This window comes from Cygnus atratus, chromosome 15 (assembly GCF_013377495.2).
Source record: "Cygnus atratus isolate AKBS03 ecotype Queensland, Australia chromosome 15, CAtr_DNAZoo_HiC_assembly, whole genome shotgun sequence".
Classification (NCBI taxonomy): domain Eukaryota; kingdom Metazoa; phylum Chordata; class Aves; order Anseriformes; family Anatidae; genus Cygnus; species Cygnus atratus.
In genome coordinates, this window is record NC_066376.1 from 13,248,726 (window position 1) to 13,265,765 (window position 17,040).

At 48.0% G+C, this 17,040-nt stretch overlaps 1 protein-coding gene across 2 annotated transcripts in view; it reads right to left on the minus strand.

Annotated features, from left to right (window-relative positions):
- Nucleotides 1–15,834, minus strand: part of PIGQ (phosphatidylinositol glycan anchor biosynthesis class Q) — a 36,495-nt gene extending 20,661 nt beyond the window's left edge. Inside the window, exons 1-4 of one of the 2 annotated variants that reach the window (XM_035548962.2) lie at nucleotides 15,418–15,834; nucleotides 11,111–11,811; nucleotides 5,186–5,317; nucleotides 3,863–3,983 (exon numbers count right to left, since the gene is read on the minus strand). In XM_035548962.2, coding sequence (XP_035404855.1) covers nucleotides 3,863–3,983; nucleotides 5,186–5,317; nucleotides 11,111–11,784 — 927 coding nt within the window. In that variant the 5' untranslated portion in view covers nucleotides 11,785–11,811; nucleotides 15,418–15,834. Of the gene's footprint in view, nucleotides 1–3,862; nucleotides 3,984–5,185; nucleotides 5,318–11,110; nucleotides 11,812–15,212; nucleotides 15,292–15,417 lie in introns of those variants that run through there. The other variant, XM_050713827.1, reaches the window with a different exon arrangement.
- Between the last annotated feature and the right edge of the window lie 1,206 nt (nucleotides 15,835–17,040).

Here is a 17,040-nt window from a genome sequence, read left to right on the forward strand (position 1 = left end):
GGGGATTTTAATGAAATATTTAAATGCTTGAAAGCAGTCCTTCAGCAAGGCTGTTTTCCAGCACTGACTCCTTCTGAAGGCTTCCAGTTCCAGCGGTGCCACTAAATTCTGACAGGGGCACGTAACCCTGGGAAGGTGCCCTAGCTTGCTGCTATTTAGCTGGGCAAAGCATTTCAAAACATAGGCCTAAGGCATAACCTTGCAAGTTGTTTTGCAGCCAGATATTTTAGGACTGATCAATAGCAAGCAGAATCGTAAAAGGTGACTGGGAGTCTAATCCTCTTGTTGCAGTCATGCATACTGAATGTGACCAGTATTAATAAATAAGACACAGTCAATTACATGGAAGTGGTTTCATAAAGGGGTGTAAAGACATCACCAAACCAGAGACTAAAGCTAACATGGCTGGCAATATTTTAGACTGGAAATATTTTCTTCACAGCCATGTTTCTCTTGCATGTCTCCATGTGTCTAGTGGTGCTGTGACAACCATGGAGAAAGACACACAGCCCACTGAGGGTGGGCACCGTGGACACTGGGAAGTGCAGTGCAAACTGAGTGAAGCATCTAGCACAAGGCACTGAAAGCAGAGCCAAAGCACTCCCTGCCAGGCACCTACCTGTGATTTTATAAAGTAACACCTAAGAATATTTTCCAGGCAGTGTCCTCTCTACTAGCTTTGTTTATATATTAGAAAACATAACTGAATAGGAACTTACATCCAATTATCTCTAAGCTCCAGTCTTGTTTTTGGAGGCATGATCTATGATAAATATTTGTTTCAAAGAGATTACAGCCTGAAGAAAAGAGAACACAGCCAGGATGCAAGAGGTGAAAGAGGAAAAAATAAAAAAGAGGGTTTGTAAGCAGTTCTTCATCTCAAAACAGAAAAAAAAATGTAGCACTTTGAATCGGATATTTTTGTGGAAGGCAAAAACAAGGACTGCTGTTGGGAAGCCTGGTGGGAGCAAGAGGAAGGAGGAGGGTAGGAGCTGTAAGGGCACCTACAGAGAGCAGATTATTCACATTTTCCATTCTTGTTTTTGAAAGCCTGCTCCAAAATCAGTCCTTCGTGTTGCATACAGCTACTCCCCAGTCACTCCCTAGGTGTCTGAATCACATCTGCTTCATTTACTGACAAAGGCAACTTGTTATTACAGTCAGCACAGCACAGCTCATCAAGCTGTGAAAGTGGGAGCTGCAGTCAATGATGTCTTGTGCATCATCAACAATTGCTAGCTAAGTGCTGATTTGAGAACCATTATATCAGGGGATGACGAATGATGGCTAGGGAACACGGCTTGATCCTCACGTCAGCAGGCTGAGCTTGTGACCCTGGCAATTGTTGAGAGTCAAAATAATCTACCTGCACCTGCTTTTTTCCAGAAGGATGTTTACTAGGAAAAAAAAAAAAAGCACTGCTTCCAGCCCCCAGACAGCTAAAAGTCTGACGATGTTAAAATTGATCAAATCCATAAGGTTACAATAAGGTTGTATATACACACATATTATGATAAGATTATTAAAATATATTTAATGTTATGTTTACTAGCAGATACAGAGATGTAAGAAGGTCAGTGCCATCATCAGATCTAAGGCACATCAAAAGCAGAGTAGCAAGGAGCTTTAGGGAAGGAATAGTAACTCATTCTGCACAGGGGAAAGTTTGCATTACTGAATTTGGCAACACAAGCACTTGAGAAAGCCCAAGTGATGGGAATAATGTGTACCAGATGGACACTCAGCAGCAAAGTGGAAACCTACTGTTGAATGGTTAAGGGGAGATTTTGCTGTCATACTGGAAAAGAAGTGGTGCTGGCTTGCACACCACATGCTGAAGTCATTGGTATATTTTGGGATCACTCAAAACTGCATTTTTTAAGGCCTCTGCACATGATGTACATCAATCGATGCCTACCAAAGGCAGTAAAAGGACTCCAAATGATTTTACGTCCACAATCTAATATGCTTGAAAGAAGAAAGTAGAGCTGGAAAGTCAGAGGAGTTGTAAGTGGCCTGAACTGATAAGCTTGGAGATACTGCAGAGAAGAAAGGCACAAACTGACTACCAGGCCACCCATACAAGGGGAAGCTTACACTTGCAGAAAAGTAAGCAAACAGCTCTTAGTGATACTGAGGTAATGAAGTCAGCACACGTAGGAGACATGATGAAAATAACTGACACTACGATATGAAAGTGGAGTGACAGATGAGCTAATTTTTTTAAAGAGGAATGAATGAGCAACTCTCACAAGCAAGGCTGTCCAGGACAGGTGCTGGGATCAGATACACCTTGAGCACAGAGAGCGTCCATCTGGCAAAGACACCGGGCAGATGGAACCCCTCCTGGAGCCACCTGCGCAAACGGGAACACAGCCAAAAGCCACTTCCTTACAAACTTGTTAAGAAATCAGATTTTTGAGAGTTGGACACTTAGGATAATCCCACGGAGTGAGCTTTAGAGAACTTAAACTTTTCCAGCTGAAATATCTGCAAGGGTGAAGACTTAGGAATAAGACTTACAAAACGATTCTTAGTTTTAGCTCAAATACTACAGGAGTAAATGTATTGCAGAAGAAATGTAGTCCTTTCTATCCCAACTTTGCTTCTGAATAATGTCTGCAGCAATCCTTAAAACATGCAGTCCTTAAGCTTGACTATGAAAAAGAACAAAAATAGCAATAATAATGATTCACAGCTATGCTGGATCTCCATACACACTCCATACACATTTTCTGGAAGCACAGCATGTACAAGAATGATCAGAGACATATGGCTTGTGACAATGAAAATGTTAGACATGGACCAAGCAGATCATTGTCAAGGGAATTACGATCTCTTCCCAAGAAAGACAGGATTAGTAAAAAACAAATTGCTGCTGGAATTCTCTAATCAGAAAAAAATCCTCCCAACCATGAAACCGAAAAAGAGCGATGAGAGGATGTCTTCCAGCTCCCAGAAAGAAACCAATGGAAAGATTCATCTTCTGTCCCAAAAATAAAAGAAAAGTGAGTAGAGAAAGGATTAGGTTGTGCAGCTGCATGACAATGCTCAACGTTGGCTGCACATGTATTCCCAAGACACAGAAGCTCTAAAACCAGAGCTAACTTTAGATTAATGGTCTGGCCTCCAGCCTCCGAAGTGCATTATATGTTCCTTTCTGCCACTACGCAGATATATTGGAGTGAAGCACTTAAAATGAGCCACCAGGAAAGCAGGGCAGTATGAGTCATACTTGTTCTTCATGAATTTATGCTGATGCTGAGGGATCTCAGTGGGCAAGAGGAGTTGTTTGAGAAAAGCACAGGACACAGCAAGTTTTCCTAGTTTACCATCTGCACACCAGAGTTCTTAGGATTTCAGGTGTTTGCATCCTGACTAGCTAATACCTTTGGATTTCCCCATGAACTTCCTCTTCACAAGCACAGCTGCATGCTTATCAAGTTTGACTTTTCAGCAGTTTATCAGATTCAACGTAAGTTACAGCGTTCTTTTTCCCAAATGCCCTATAAAGCAACAACTTGACGATACTTCTGTGAACTTGATAACCACTCCAACCTGCAGCTGCAGGGCTCTGCCCAAGCCATAATTGTTACTTTGGGAGCTGGAACAATCCTCAAGTAAGTATCTAATTACTATTTACTGCACACTCAAGCCAGAGCTGTGTTCCTTTTGAACAGCCCCAGGAGGCTCGATTTGAAGATTTCACTGTTCTTGCGGAGACCTAATTTGCATGACTTCAGACAGGACTCTCTCTGAAATCCTTGTGTCTAAGGCATTGCCTCCTTACAGGCACTTCAGGCATCAAGAGCTGGTCAGTGCCCGCAGAAGCTGAAAGAGGAATGGCTCTGACCAGACTTACATCAGCCACAGGGATGAGAGTGTCAGCAAGGTGACCGATCCGGTTCTTTCTGTACAGCCAGGACATTAGCAGTATTCCCAGAGCCACATCAATCAGCAGAGAGACAAAGATGTTGGCTTTCCTGCATGCACGATAAACAGAAACAACGTTAGAGCAGCAGAAAGAACAGCACTGAAAGTTTCAATGACAATTGTTGGCTTCACTTACATAGCATCTTTAACGTCCTAGGAACACTGGGACAATTTACTACAGAAACATGGTGCAGAGTGCTTTTGACTTTCACTGATGTGCTGCTACTTCTGGGGCCAAACACCAAGTGACTCAGAGCCTGTCACACCATGAAACCTTTTTTAAATAAGGGGAGCGAAAAGCGGGGTTAAAGCTACAAAGAAAAATAACGTTAAACAAAGTGTATGTGCATACTCAGCAGGAATTTCACTTGGAGCATCCATATTGAGGTTAGCTTTCTAAGAGGTACTACCTCTAGTGGTAGCTGAACCACTAGTCAATGTAATAAACTGTGTTTCTGGGTTCATAAACACCCAGAAGGGCTACCAAACTGCCCCTCACTGCTAGAGTTTCTGAATGAAATTCCATGACATGAGTTACTCTGGAAAGCAGATTAAACGATCACAGTTACTTTTGGCCTTCAAATCTACTAATCCATTTCAAGCATTCCCTGGGAGTCTATTCCTGCAGGATCAGGGAACTACACAACACAAGACTCGCTGTGTAATGGCCATAGGACATTCAGTATTGCCTGTCTCAGATCCCTGCCTCTCCCTGTTCCACTCACTGTGCTGCACATTTGCTTCTTCTGTTACACTGACTTTGTTACTGCTGTTGGAGTCTCTGGTCTCCAGTTACTCTATGTAAAGAGTGGGTGAAAGAGGGCAGCATTTAAACCTTTCTACTCTTTTGGAAAGTGCCACTGAATACTGATTGCAGGTTTTGGTTAACCTTGGCAACATACGTGAAAGCAGTGAGCTTGTGGGAGTATTGATAGCAGTGCACTGCATGTGGGTGCAGTACAAACTTTTTGGGGGCAATATCCCAGTCGTCTTTCCCAAGCTAGGGAAGAAGGCATACATCTGGCAAAAGGCGTAAGCGGTATAAAACAGAGCACAAGGCAGAAACCTGCAAACTAGCAGAGAGTAGACCAAGCAAGACAACACAATGTGGTGCAACGAGGACCCCACAGTGTTGTCGTGTCTGCTAGGCCAGCTGCAGATCCCTGCAGCAGGCAAAGGATCCATGGTTTGGGTTCCCCAGAGGAGACAGGGCTACAGCAAAGATGTGCATGCCTTTATGGGTACTCCATACCTCATTAGCTGGGTCTGGTTTTGAGCCTTCTTGTTGCTGCTGATGACCTGGAGGTGCTGCAGCCGATGTGCCAGCTGCTCACAAGTTGAGAGTTTGCTCCACAAGAAAGACAAAGGCCAAAACTTCAGCATCCTGCAGAAACACAACAGGAACCTCCTCTTTTGCTTCTGCCGTATAGCAGGCTGCATGTTGTTTGTACAAACTCCATGCAAAACATTCAGTGTAAAGTTAAGGTTATGTAACCAGAAACAGCATCAACATATTATCATTAAAGAATATTACATATTCACTACTCTCTTAAAGGTTAACAGAATTAAAGCAACCTTTCCCAGACCAAGACATTTAAAGCAGACAACCCAACCTCTCATTTCCATTCTGTAGAACCAAGTGTCTCGCTCTTCCTTGGAAGGCAGAACGTGTTACTGATCCCACCCTGGGCTCTGGGATACAGCACTAGGGCTGCATGCTGCTCCAGGTTTTCAAGAGACTGAAACTGAGGCAGTTCTGTACATACTGCAACAACACAGCACAGCACAACTGCTTCACAGAGCCCAACGTGATCAGTAAAATCACAAGTCTATCTACGTGAGCTTGGTATAATGGACAGCTGCATTCTCCCTACAGTTTGCCCCTTTTTTCCCCTCTTTTCTTTTTCTTTATTACTTTCAAATGCCCTTCTCAGGGTCTTCACTCCTATATTCTCTCCACCCCCTTGGCAAGGTTGACCAGCACTATGTAGATAACAAAATTTGGAAACCTAATTAAATACTGAATGTCAGCACCCACTTTAAGCTTGTAGGGGAGGGACTAGTCACATGTTTCGTTTTATTCTTTAATGACTCAGAAGAAAAGTACTAAATGATGCTCAATTATCTTTGGGAGTTACTTTTATTACCACACAACATACAAAAGAAGGAACGATTGTGATTTGTGTAGTCCAAAATGACACCAGTGGATGCAGGTTTGTCAAAGAATGCTTAATAGCAGTGCAGTGACACAAAGTACTGTGGTTGTGGGGAATAAATTCTGATGTTCACATAATTGGGATCGCTTCTTTCCTGTCCACAACAGTTGTTTCACTCATTAAAGGTCCTGAAATCAATATCCACTCTTGGTTATTTCTTTCACCTACTCGCTTTTATTGCTTTGGCATGTTCCTTCAGTTTACATTCATTCCGAATGCTAAAATTATTCCCGGTATCCTGCTTCGCTCTTGAAATTGTACAGCTGTTTGGATTGCTAGTGAGCACGGCCTGGAGACATCCATGAAAGTGCACATGCCTTCCCCAGACTTCACCAGGAGGAATTTAGCCTGTAGTTTAGCAGCAGAGTGTCATCAGGACTGGACGCAGGACGGGCAGACGAAAGCTCTGGCTGCTATTTACTCATTCTACACAAATCACGACAGTATGGCTGGTTCAAAATCCTGCTTGGTTCACTGGGGTTGCCATCCACTTCCTCCCCCCATCCTTCTGAGCCCTTTCACCCAGACTTCAGGCACGGTTTGTCAGTTTGACAGAGTCCTGAAGTCCCCTTCCCCCCAAATTTCAGATAGCTCGGTTCTGAAATACATGCAGTGTGCTGTGAATCATTCTTCTTAACTCGAGGCTCCGAGCTACTCAGCTCCGCATCGCAGCCTCCCACCTTGGAGACGACAGCGCGCTGCTATTCAGCTGACTTGCCAGGGGGTGATACCTGACGTGTGCCGGGGAGGTGGGCACTGGCCCCCCCATCTCACTGACCTGGGTTTGCAGATTTGCTGAGGCACAGGTGCAGGCGAGGCTTCTCCTCCAATTATATCCTAGCCTAGCGGCTCTGAGTTCTCTCCTGGAAAACCTTTGCTAAAGCAGAGGATTGCGCTTGAAATGCAAAGCAGGGGGAAGGGGGACATGCTCTGCCCGTGCAGTTATGCCCAGAAGGCTGACGGTGAAAAACCACTGGTCAAAACAGCAGCTGCCAGACCATCCTGAGCCAGGTGGCAAGCGATGGCTCGGGGCCCCGTGCTGCTCCACAGCTCCCAAGCTTGCAGCAGCTCTCAGGTGTGCCACCTCCGGTGTCCTCTGCCAAAGGCAAGGGCACGCTGCTGCTCTCCTGCCTGGGGAACATCTCGCATGGGTGAGACAGATCCCCAGAGCAGCCTCGTCCCTCCGAGCACCCCATGACTGCTCGAGCGGGCCAGACCAAGATGCTGCCCTGCGTGGAGGAAGGGATGCATCAGGGGTCTCTGCTTCTCTGTACTGTGACTGACTCTCTCGCTCCTTCCACTTAAGTGAGCCAACCTCTATTCCACTTACATACGTTCTTTGGCAAGTACATACACGTTTATTTAAACCAAAATACAAACACACTGCAAAAAGCTTGATATAATAGTTGCAAGATGTGCTCTGGAAACTCCCGTCTGTAAGAGTACTGATGAAGAAAGCCAAAAATATTTCTTGCGTTGTCTCCTACCCAATGCATACCGACTCTGCATTGCCATAGATGCTGCCACCTGTTTATCACACAGTATATGGAATAATTTTTACAAGTGCGATGGAAAACCAATCAAATTCATAAAAAAAAAAACAAGAATGACGTATCTGCATTATTTAAACAGCAGGAGATCTTTGGGATACTTCCACATATAAGGAATTTTAGCAATAAATTAACATAGCCTGCATGAGTAAAACTCAATTTTCCAATTCAAATTTTTTTTCCAAGGATTTTTTCAGATATCAGATGAAAAACAATCTTTCTGAACCTGGATCACATGCAAATGCTAAAGCTCCAGAGCCCCCACCTGCCTTTTGGTCTTCGCTAGAAGCTGCAGGAACAACGCCTCTCTTCTGGATGAGGAACCAGAGGTCCCAGTGTCAGTAAGAGGCAAGTAAATGGGCTTCTAAAAACAAACCAGCCGGAGCACACCGAATTTATTGCCCCGGTACTAAATCATCCTGACCTTCCAAACAGCACACTAGGGACCACCAGTGGCAATGGGAGTTCTGCACACAAGTCCCTCTGAAGATTGAGTTGCAATGGCCACCCCTTAGCACAAGGTGGTGCTGAAGAAGTGCCTTAACGTGAGATTCAGAGAACATTCGGTAAGCGTGGATCAGGGCTAGCGCTCGCTTTCTGAGACTTCTAACGATACTGCCCTGCTTCCCCAGCACAAATACGCAACAGTGGCATATCCCAACAAGCCCCAAGCCCCTGAAGCCTGCGTGGACATCGCAGATCTTCTCCTCTAGCTCTTCCAAGCTGACCATCCCTTAACATCACGAAGATCTGGGAAAGAAATCCTGTAGTAAACCCCAGAAGGGAGAACATGTCAGGCAAAGGGAAGAAGGGAACTTCTTAACTGAGAATCTTTCACCAGCTGTCTGTGCAAAGGACCTCCTCCTTGCACAAGGGAACAGTTAGCCTTGCTCCTCAGTGACTTCTCCAAAAGGTGCCATCAATATTATGCATCAAATAGCTAACTTCTATAAATTAGTTAAAGCCTAAGTCACACTAAACTTTTCAAGTGAAAGTAGGCACCCAGGGAATCTCCTCGGGGAATGGCTCCACTGTCACCTGGTCTGATTTCGGCAGACCCCATTTTACGCTGGGTATGGCCTAACCCAGCGCAGGGAGAGGGGACTGGAAGGACACGTACATTTGACATCCCTGAACTCTCTCTGCATTGGAGATGTTGACACAACGAGGCTGTACCATACAACATGTGGTAAACGGATCCAAATTGTGCTAAATGACTTCGAAGGTCAAGCAGGAGGTTTGGAGGTTTGTCAGAAAGCCAGGTGCTAACCTATTTGCTCCAAGAACGATGTTTTAGAACATCAGTAAAATAAGCAAATATCATGCTGATACTATGGGTGAATAAAACAAAGAAGAAAGAAACCTAGACCTATGTCCCAAGGTTAAGAACAAGCTCAACCTAGGTTTAAGCACAGCAAGCCTTGCATTCTGCCCGCTGCTATGCACAGCTGGCTGCTAGCCCAGCCACTGCTCTGCCTCAAAATGTCTGCACCGGACTTAGGAAAAGCTGAAAAATCAGAATAGCTGCTGATAAACTGGGCAGCAGCTATCTGTGCCCAGCCTGCCAGACTGTAAGGAATGGGATCAAGCTCCCAAGTTATGCTTGGACTATGGCCTTCTGGAGACCTGTGAGGCTTGGGCTTGACCTGGCTGATTAAGGTGAGCAAGTCTGACTTTTGAGAGTGAGGACCTACATGGGAAAGGATTATCCTGCTTGTTGGTTGTCAAACATAATCCACACAGAGCAAAGGACCTTCAGAGCTGAGTCCCAATCTTCTATCCAGCCACAAAGCTCTGCCTTCATTTCCATTAACAGCCAAATGCACGCTCAGCATCTACAGAGCCATCCCTGCAGGTATTGGTGGTCCCTGATTATATCACGTTTGAGATTGACCCTAAATGTCTTCCAACAGAGTAGTCTAAAAATGGATGGTTTTTCCTTCATGTACCAAAGCATGTAACCCAGCTGCTCAGCAAACCCTTGCATATGAAGAGTTTCACTGTAATTTTTCATGACAGCATCATACAATTGGAAACCTGTTAAAAGACTCTGTTCCCCACACCCTTAGGCTGCACTTGAGAAGATTTATCCATGAATACAGTAGTAGCTGTTATCCAAATCTGATCAATCAAAGTGTCCCCTTGCAGCATGGAATCTGAACTGCAGTCCCTGCTCTGGCACAGCCTCGCCAGGCTGGCTGACCAGACGTGTTATCTGACTTAGTCCGCAGAAGCTTCTGCCCTTCCAGTCTGCTCAGAAGTCCTCTGTAGTGCACGTACTTGCCACGCATTACATTTCGAGCATCCTATTCTGTTTCATCATTTTGACAAAGGGATTTCACCAAGGCTTCACGTAGACCAGCATTGCCTGTAACCTGCTGTAAGGTCCCAGAGTTGCAACACCACTGTCTGTTAGAGGGATGATGGATTCAGACACACCATTAACTGGTGTTTCACAGCTATGGAGGTGTTCATAGCAAATAGGGAGCAGGAAGTCATGGCTATTGAGCTGTGAAGAAAACCCTCACGTCATCCTGCCAGCCATGCAATAGCTGGAAAACCGACATTTCAGCTGTGACAAAACTGAAGTAGGGCTGAGCTACACCCAGTGCAATGGGGAAGAGCTCGGTACCTCCCCAGAAAGCCCCCCCACCCGTCCAAGAGCTCCACCATGTTCGAGGTTACCTTTAACCCCTTGTTTTCAGCAGAGCTCCCCACGCTTTAATACCAGCTCTGCAGCAGCCTGTTTCCAACAGCAGGTTCGTTCAGGAGCTTCACTGCATGCTGTTGCCCACAGAACCTGACACACCACTGGTTCATACTGGGTTGGTCTGCGGACGTGGTGTGACTGGCACAAAGAGCAACCCTTCCCTCCACCCTTCTCACACCTGAGACTCGTATCAGCGGGTTCCCCTCCTGGCAGCCAGCTCTGCATTTGTGCAGCACACCGCTGGGTCCGGTCCCTGCCAGTCGCGTGAGGTCCGTCAGCCTGATCCCCAGCCTCTGCACTGTGCCTGCCGGTGTTAAGGCACACGAGAGGGGCTGTGCTGCAGCTGGGACTGCCTGTCAAGGGCTGGTTCTCTGAGGAGCCCCACAGGAGGCACGTTCACCTGTCAAATTAGAGCCCTGCTCTGCAGTCCATACCTATTATATCACCTGCTGTACCACCTAAGGGTAATTTTACAGGCTGGTGACCTCAGATCAGAAAAGGAGCCATCTTGGAGGCACACGAGGTCCACAGAACTAAAAACAGTACCAGGAGATACAACGTGACTGGTACTGATGAGTAAACTGATTTCTATATAAACTGCTCCTATTGGGGTTGAGCAGGAACCCTGCACTGCCCTGCAATGCCTAAGTACGAACTACATTTCCTCACAAACGCAAGCTGTCCGATGTCACGCCACTTACCTGCTCTTGCAGGCCCCAGAGATAAGCGAAAGCAGGAATGTCAGCAGCATGCACGCGGGCACAGAGGCCTGCTTCATCAGCTCCACGATGATACTTGCTTCAACACCATCCGACTGCCAGTGGGTCAGCTTGATGGGCCCATCATCATATTTGTCCGTCATGAAGAGTATCTTGCTCTTTGCCACGGTGTCAAAGATGGCAGAGAGCCTTGAAGCATCCTCTGCCTCGTGGGCAGTGGAGGCACCTGTGTCCAAAGGGGGATGCAGACAGGAAAGCATAACTTTGCGCTGATCATAATACACTAAGATGATTTCTTCTTCCCTGTGGTTATTAGACCGTTTCTGAAGGGTGGAACAGCTCCAGAATTTGCTGTCTCCCTCTTTGCTTATCTGAATCCAGGGCTCATGGGAGAATATTGTCCCAAGGTCTTCCAAGAACTCACTCAGGCTCTCTTCTTTCTCCTGTTTGCTGTTGTTCCATGAGCCAAGCACAGAAACATTGACCTTAGTCACCCGTTGGAGTTCACTGAGATACTGCTTCACCTGAACGGGAATGAAAGGGAAATGGACCACAGCAAGGATAACAGCAGAGTTCTGTTCCGAGATCCAACGCCCGATCAAAATGCCACTTTCTGCTGAGGAGCAGCATGAAGGAAAGAACACCTTAAGTACCATGCCAGCGATCCTTGAAGAACAGCACACCTGCCAAGAGACACAGAAACAAAACTTGGGGATGGCAATTAAATGCAAGGCAAATCTGAGCTGGCTAAAGCCACTGGTAAGGGGGCCCAGGCAAATTTTAAAACACTAAGTCCAACTACTTGTCTCTGCGCTGGAACGAGTCAATGACATTAGTGACAGCCAACAGGCATTTCGATCAGAGAAGCATCTAGGAGGTTCCTGATAATCTGCAGTCTTTGAAGTGAATGGAATTTTTCAGCAAAGCCCTCTCCCAGTCCTGGAGCTGCCTTTCACGATGGCACACTGGCCTGTTGGACCACCGAGATCAGGAATCCATCAAGCTTTGGATCTCGGTTCTGACACTGAATGTTCCTGAGCACTTCCTACAGAAGGGCCTAGGCAGTAGCACACTGCAATGCCTCTGGGGAATATTTCCTCCTATTCCTGACAATTAACTATTGCTTTGTGCTATAAAGGACGACAATTTCAGAGCCTCCTTTATCATCTAGGAATCCAGAGCTGTGTTCCGTAACAAACCCACTGATCACTCACCTCCTGTTGTCTCACTCCCCTCATCTGGAAACCAAGACAATAAGCTTGCTGTGAATGGACTACCCCGATTAACTGATTAAAGTTTACATAGTAGTTTCCATGCATTAGATCCCACAACAGGAGAGGCATATCTGTTTTATCAATGTTCCTTATCTAAAGTATTTTTCTTCAGGTCATTAAGAAAATATCTCAATGGCTTTATAGGTCTTTTGTAAAAAGGAGCTTTGAGGCAGTTGACAATGTCTCTTTAAATAAGGCGGAGGTTTCTAACAGAAATATAATTGCTGTAAGGAGGGCGCTGGCACAGAACAATCAGCATCCGGCGCCCGCTGTCCTTTTCTGTCCTTCAGTGCTTTGTTAGAGATGTGAAAACTCCACAGGCCCCCAGGCTGGCTCCTCTGCGAGGGACCCAGTCAATTGGAAAGAGAAACACAGAGCGTATTTACGACATGTAGAGAGGATGCGCAACGCAGAGGTCCCTGGTGTTTTTGGTTTTCCTCTCTTTTTAATGCAGGACAATTGATCTAGTAAATCTCAGCATCTGGCAATTTGCTAGGGCACGGAGTAGGCAATGGGGAAGTGGCAAAGGCAAGTGATTAACCTACTGCCAGACCCACAGCCCTGCCAAATACAGTGGTAGGAAATGTCTGCTCACGGATGAGTTGTCAGCCCCTCGAGGCAGAAAGGTGAAGTTTCCTTGGCGCACAGCTCACTCCTCCGACCAGAGAAGTACCGCAGTTGCTGTGTTTGCAAGGAGTAAGGTTTCTCTGAGACTGAATTCTCCCTTTTAGCGCAAAGCTCACCCCAGTGTTTCCCCTCAAGCAGGTGTAAAGGTGCTTGTGGGGGATTTTGTTTGCAGTGTGCTGCTGAATAGTGTTTGCGGGCACTGAGGGCCCTCCCGCTCGTGGTGAGAGCAGCATTTGGAGGCCACAGAGGACTGACATCTCTTCCTACTTGACCAGAGGGATAACTGCAGAGACCTGGAGCCTGCAAGGATGCAGGATCTCAGGAGAACCTTAAATAATGCATATTTTTTCCAAAGGGTTTCAAGCCTCCAGCAGAAGAGGAAGTGAAGTGGAAAGATGTACCAAAAGAAGGGTAGAAAAATGGCAGATGTGACATCCTGAGACTGTAAAGGTGCAGGACACCAGGTGTGATAAAGACAAAAGACCTGCAGTCCAACTGAAAAACACAGTCTTTCACCAATATTTAACGACTCTTAGACCCCAAACGGACTGAAAACCAAGACATCCAAGTTTACCTTTCACTTCTATTGAAACAGCTAAGGTCAGGGTGGCTTCTTTTTTTTTTTTTTTGATGATCATGAAGACAACCAAGGATAGTTATTGTATTTAATAGAGTTGTTCCCGAAATACATAGGAAATTGGTGAAAATCAGCTAACACACACAATTAAACAGACTGGCCCTAAAAAAGTCTGAAGTAAAACCTGTTCCCTGCATTTTATATTTCTTTCTTTTACAAACACTCTGAAGTTAGTTTTAGGTTTGAAAAAACATTTTCTTTTTGCCGTCTCATATATACTCCCAGGTAAAATAAAATAAATGATATAAATACAAATATAACTACAGGGGCTCAAAAACAACAAACAAACCAATAAATCAACAGACTGAACATGTTGGGAATGTACCTACACACATATGCTCACAGATTATTTAAAATGATACACGTTTAGCTAGAGTGATAGCATCCTAGCTGCACTGCAGTACCAAAAAATTTACAACTAAAGTTTACCAATAACTGAATATTTTAAAAACCTGAAATTGAGTTGGATATTTTAAAGAGCCCTGCGAAAACTGATGAAAATAAGCACTTGAATGTGGTTTTTTTCAGCATGTTTTAATTACCAAAGCTACCACCAGTAATACTGGACAGATATCTTTTTAAAAGTTACATTTTTATTCTTCTTCTTCCTCAAGAGATCTCAGAGTTGAGAATATCGCTACAAGACTTCCAATGTCGCTGCACAACTCTCCGCCTTACAGGTTTGTCCATCCAGTGAGGAGAATCATCGGCTGACTCTTTTCATTCAAACATTTATTTTTCACTGTTTTTTTTTGTTTGTTTGTTTGTTTTGTAAAAAGAGCCGGCCACATTCATCCAGGAAAAATTCTCCCGGAGGAGAAACACTTCTTATCTTTCCTATTTTGTTTTTCCTCTTACCTTCCCCAGCTTTTAAAACCAGCCTACTTTCAGCCAGCTAACTACCTCGGCGGCAGCTCCGGTTAAGTAACACAGCCCATCCCCTGCCCCGGGGCTGCCGCAGACCCGGCAGGGAAGGTTCTGACCAGGGTTTGTTCGAGATCTGTGCTTCCCCAGGGGCTGTTTGAGATCTATGCACGTAGGCCCGTGCTCACGAGGTACCCAGAGCCTCCCATTTCTGCTGGACCCCCCGGCTGGCTGTACAGCACCAACCCCCCAAAAACACAGGGTGATGCAGGGACAGAGGCCCCTGTGCAGTAAACGCGACCGACAGAGGGAGGAAGGCCGGCAGGGCTGCAGGTACGACAGCGTAGGTGAGCGATGGCGGAAAGGAGCCTTTGGTAAATCCCTGCCTGGGCCAGGAGAGAAAAAAGAGCCACGGCACTGCCCCGGGGGAGCAGAGGGAGGGCTGCCTGCCTGCCTGCCTGCCTGCCAAGCCCTCCTCCTCCTCGTTTCACACGCAACCTCCGCTCCAGCAGCCACACGCAGCTACCGAGGGCCCTCACCCCCGCGCCCGCCCCTCAGCCCGGGGCGCCCGGGCGACGGGAGCGGGCCGCTGGGGGCCGCCAGGGCCAGCCCGGCCCGGCCCGGCCCGGCCCGGCCCGGCCGCCCCGCGCCCTCCCGGCCCGCCGCCGCCGCCGCCGCCTACCGCTCCGCCGCGCCGCCCGCTTCCGGCAGCTCGGAGCCGCCGCCTGCGCGCCGCGGCCGGCCCGGGCAGCGCCGGGGCCCGGGGTGCCGCGTTCCGCTCTCCGGGGCCCCGGCGTCGTTCCCCCGGCCTCTCCCAGCCCCGCTCCCCGCCTGGGTTTTAGGGCCCGGCCGCCCGGAGCCGCCGCAGCCCCCGTGCCCCTGCTCACCCTGCGGCGCTGCCCCCGAGGCTCTCCGCGGAGCTGGCCGCGCTGCTGCCGGCTGAGCCCGCTGATAAGCAGCCCCAGCCCTCGGTCCCCGATATCGCTTGGGGCCACGGTGCCGCGGCCCCAGGGAGGGCAGGGCCTCGCCGTTCCTGCTGGCACCCGGCTTCCCCCTCCCTGCACCCTGACCCTGGCGAATGCCCTGGCCGAAAACCAGCGGTGCTGAGCTTCCCTGCAGTCACGCTCCTGCTGTCCGAGCGGGCTGCGGGGTCAGGAGGGGGAAGAGGCCTTCACTGGGGCGTACTGGGGATGAGGGACAAGGGTTTGGGTACCCTGTGTTGGTGTATGGGGCTTGCTGCAGGGCAGGAACCGCAGCACAGTGCAGAACCGTGCAGCAGCAGCATGGCCGGACCGGGTGCCTTCAGCACATCCACAGAGGCCTCGGAGCTGTCGGTACGCCCTGCCCCGCCGACGTCTGGAGCAGGAGAGGAAAACGCCCTTCCCACCGCCACCGCGCCCTGCCAGCTCTTTGCTGATAGCAGCAGGGGCTGTGGCACCCCAAAACCCCCAGCCTAGGGGGGTCAGCACAGTCCCAGGGCTGTGTAGACATTACACATGCACACAGGCAGTTTACTCCATGCAGTAGTTGCTGCTTCCCTGCAGAGGTCAGGAATGCAGCGTGGAATTTGTTACCTTTAATTTGCCGTTCTCCTGAAGCTCGCTGCAACCCCAGCTCTGGCTTGGCCTTACCCCTTCAGCCGAGCTCTGCCACTGGCTTCAGGAGCGTGGAACTGTGGCCACATAAAATGGGTGTGTGTGGAAGAGAAATAATTATTTTATCTTTGAAAAGACACGCAAGGGGGTGGTGATAACAAGTTTCCAAGACACCAATGCACAACCATTTTTAATAGAATCATATCCCGAGTTGGAAGGGACTCATAAAGATCATCGAGTCCAACTCCTGGGTCCACAAAGGACTACCTAAAAATTAAAACATATGTCTGAGAGCATTGTCCAAACACTTCTTGAACTCCAGCAGGCTCAGTGCCATAGCCCGGGGGAGCCTGCCCCAGTGCATGACCACCCTCTCGGTTTTGAGTAACTCAGTCCTTCTTTAGGTGCTCTGGTGGATCCAAGAGGCACAGAGATGATCCTTCATTGCTCCAGTCCTTGCTTCTGCCACCTGGAGAAGCTGGAGGGCAACAAAGTTAAGTGTGGGGACGATGCCTGGCTGTGGGAGCAGCATCATTTGTGGACCCAAAGCTCCTCAGGGTTGCGGTGGCACCAGCCTCACTCCCTGCCTGGGCGTTAGACTGGGGTTGTCACAAAGTGCCCAAGGGCTGGCGGGGCCTCACATGGTACTTAAAGACTTTGACACAGTTCTCCCCTGTGTCTGCCACAAAGAGGTGCCCAAAGGAGGAGCAGGCCACGCCGGCAGGTCTCCTCAGCCCAGTGGACACCAAGCAGACAGGAGCCCCGCTCTCCGGGAACAAGTGGACTGTGCGGCGCTGCTCGTCTGCCACCACAATGCTCCCTTCCACGTCAACACACACCCCTGCTGGGTTGCCGAACTGGTGTCCGTATTTGCTGCTGAGGGAGCAGACGAGCTGACGGCTGCTTGTGAACACC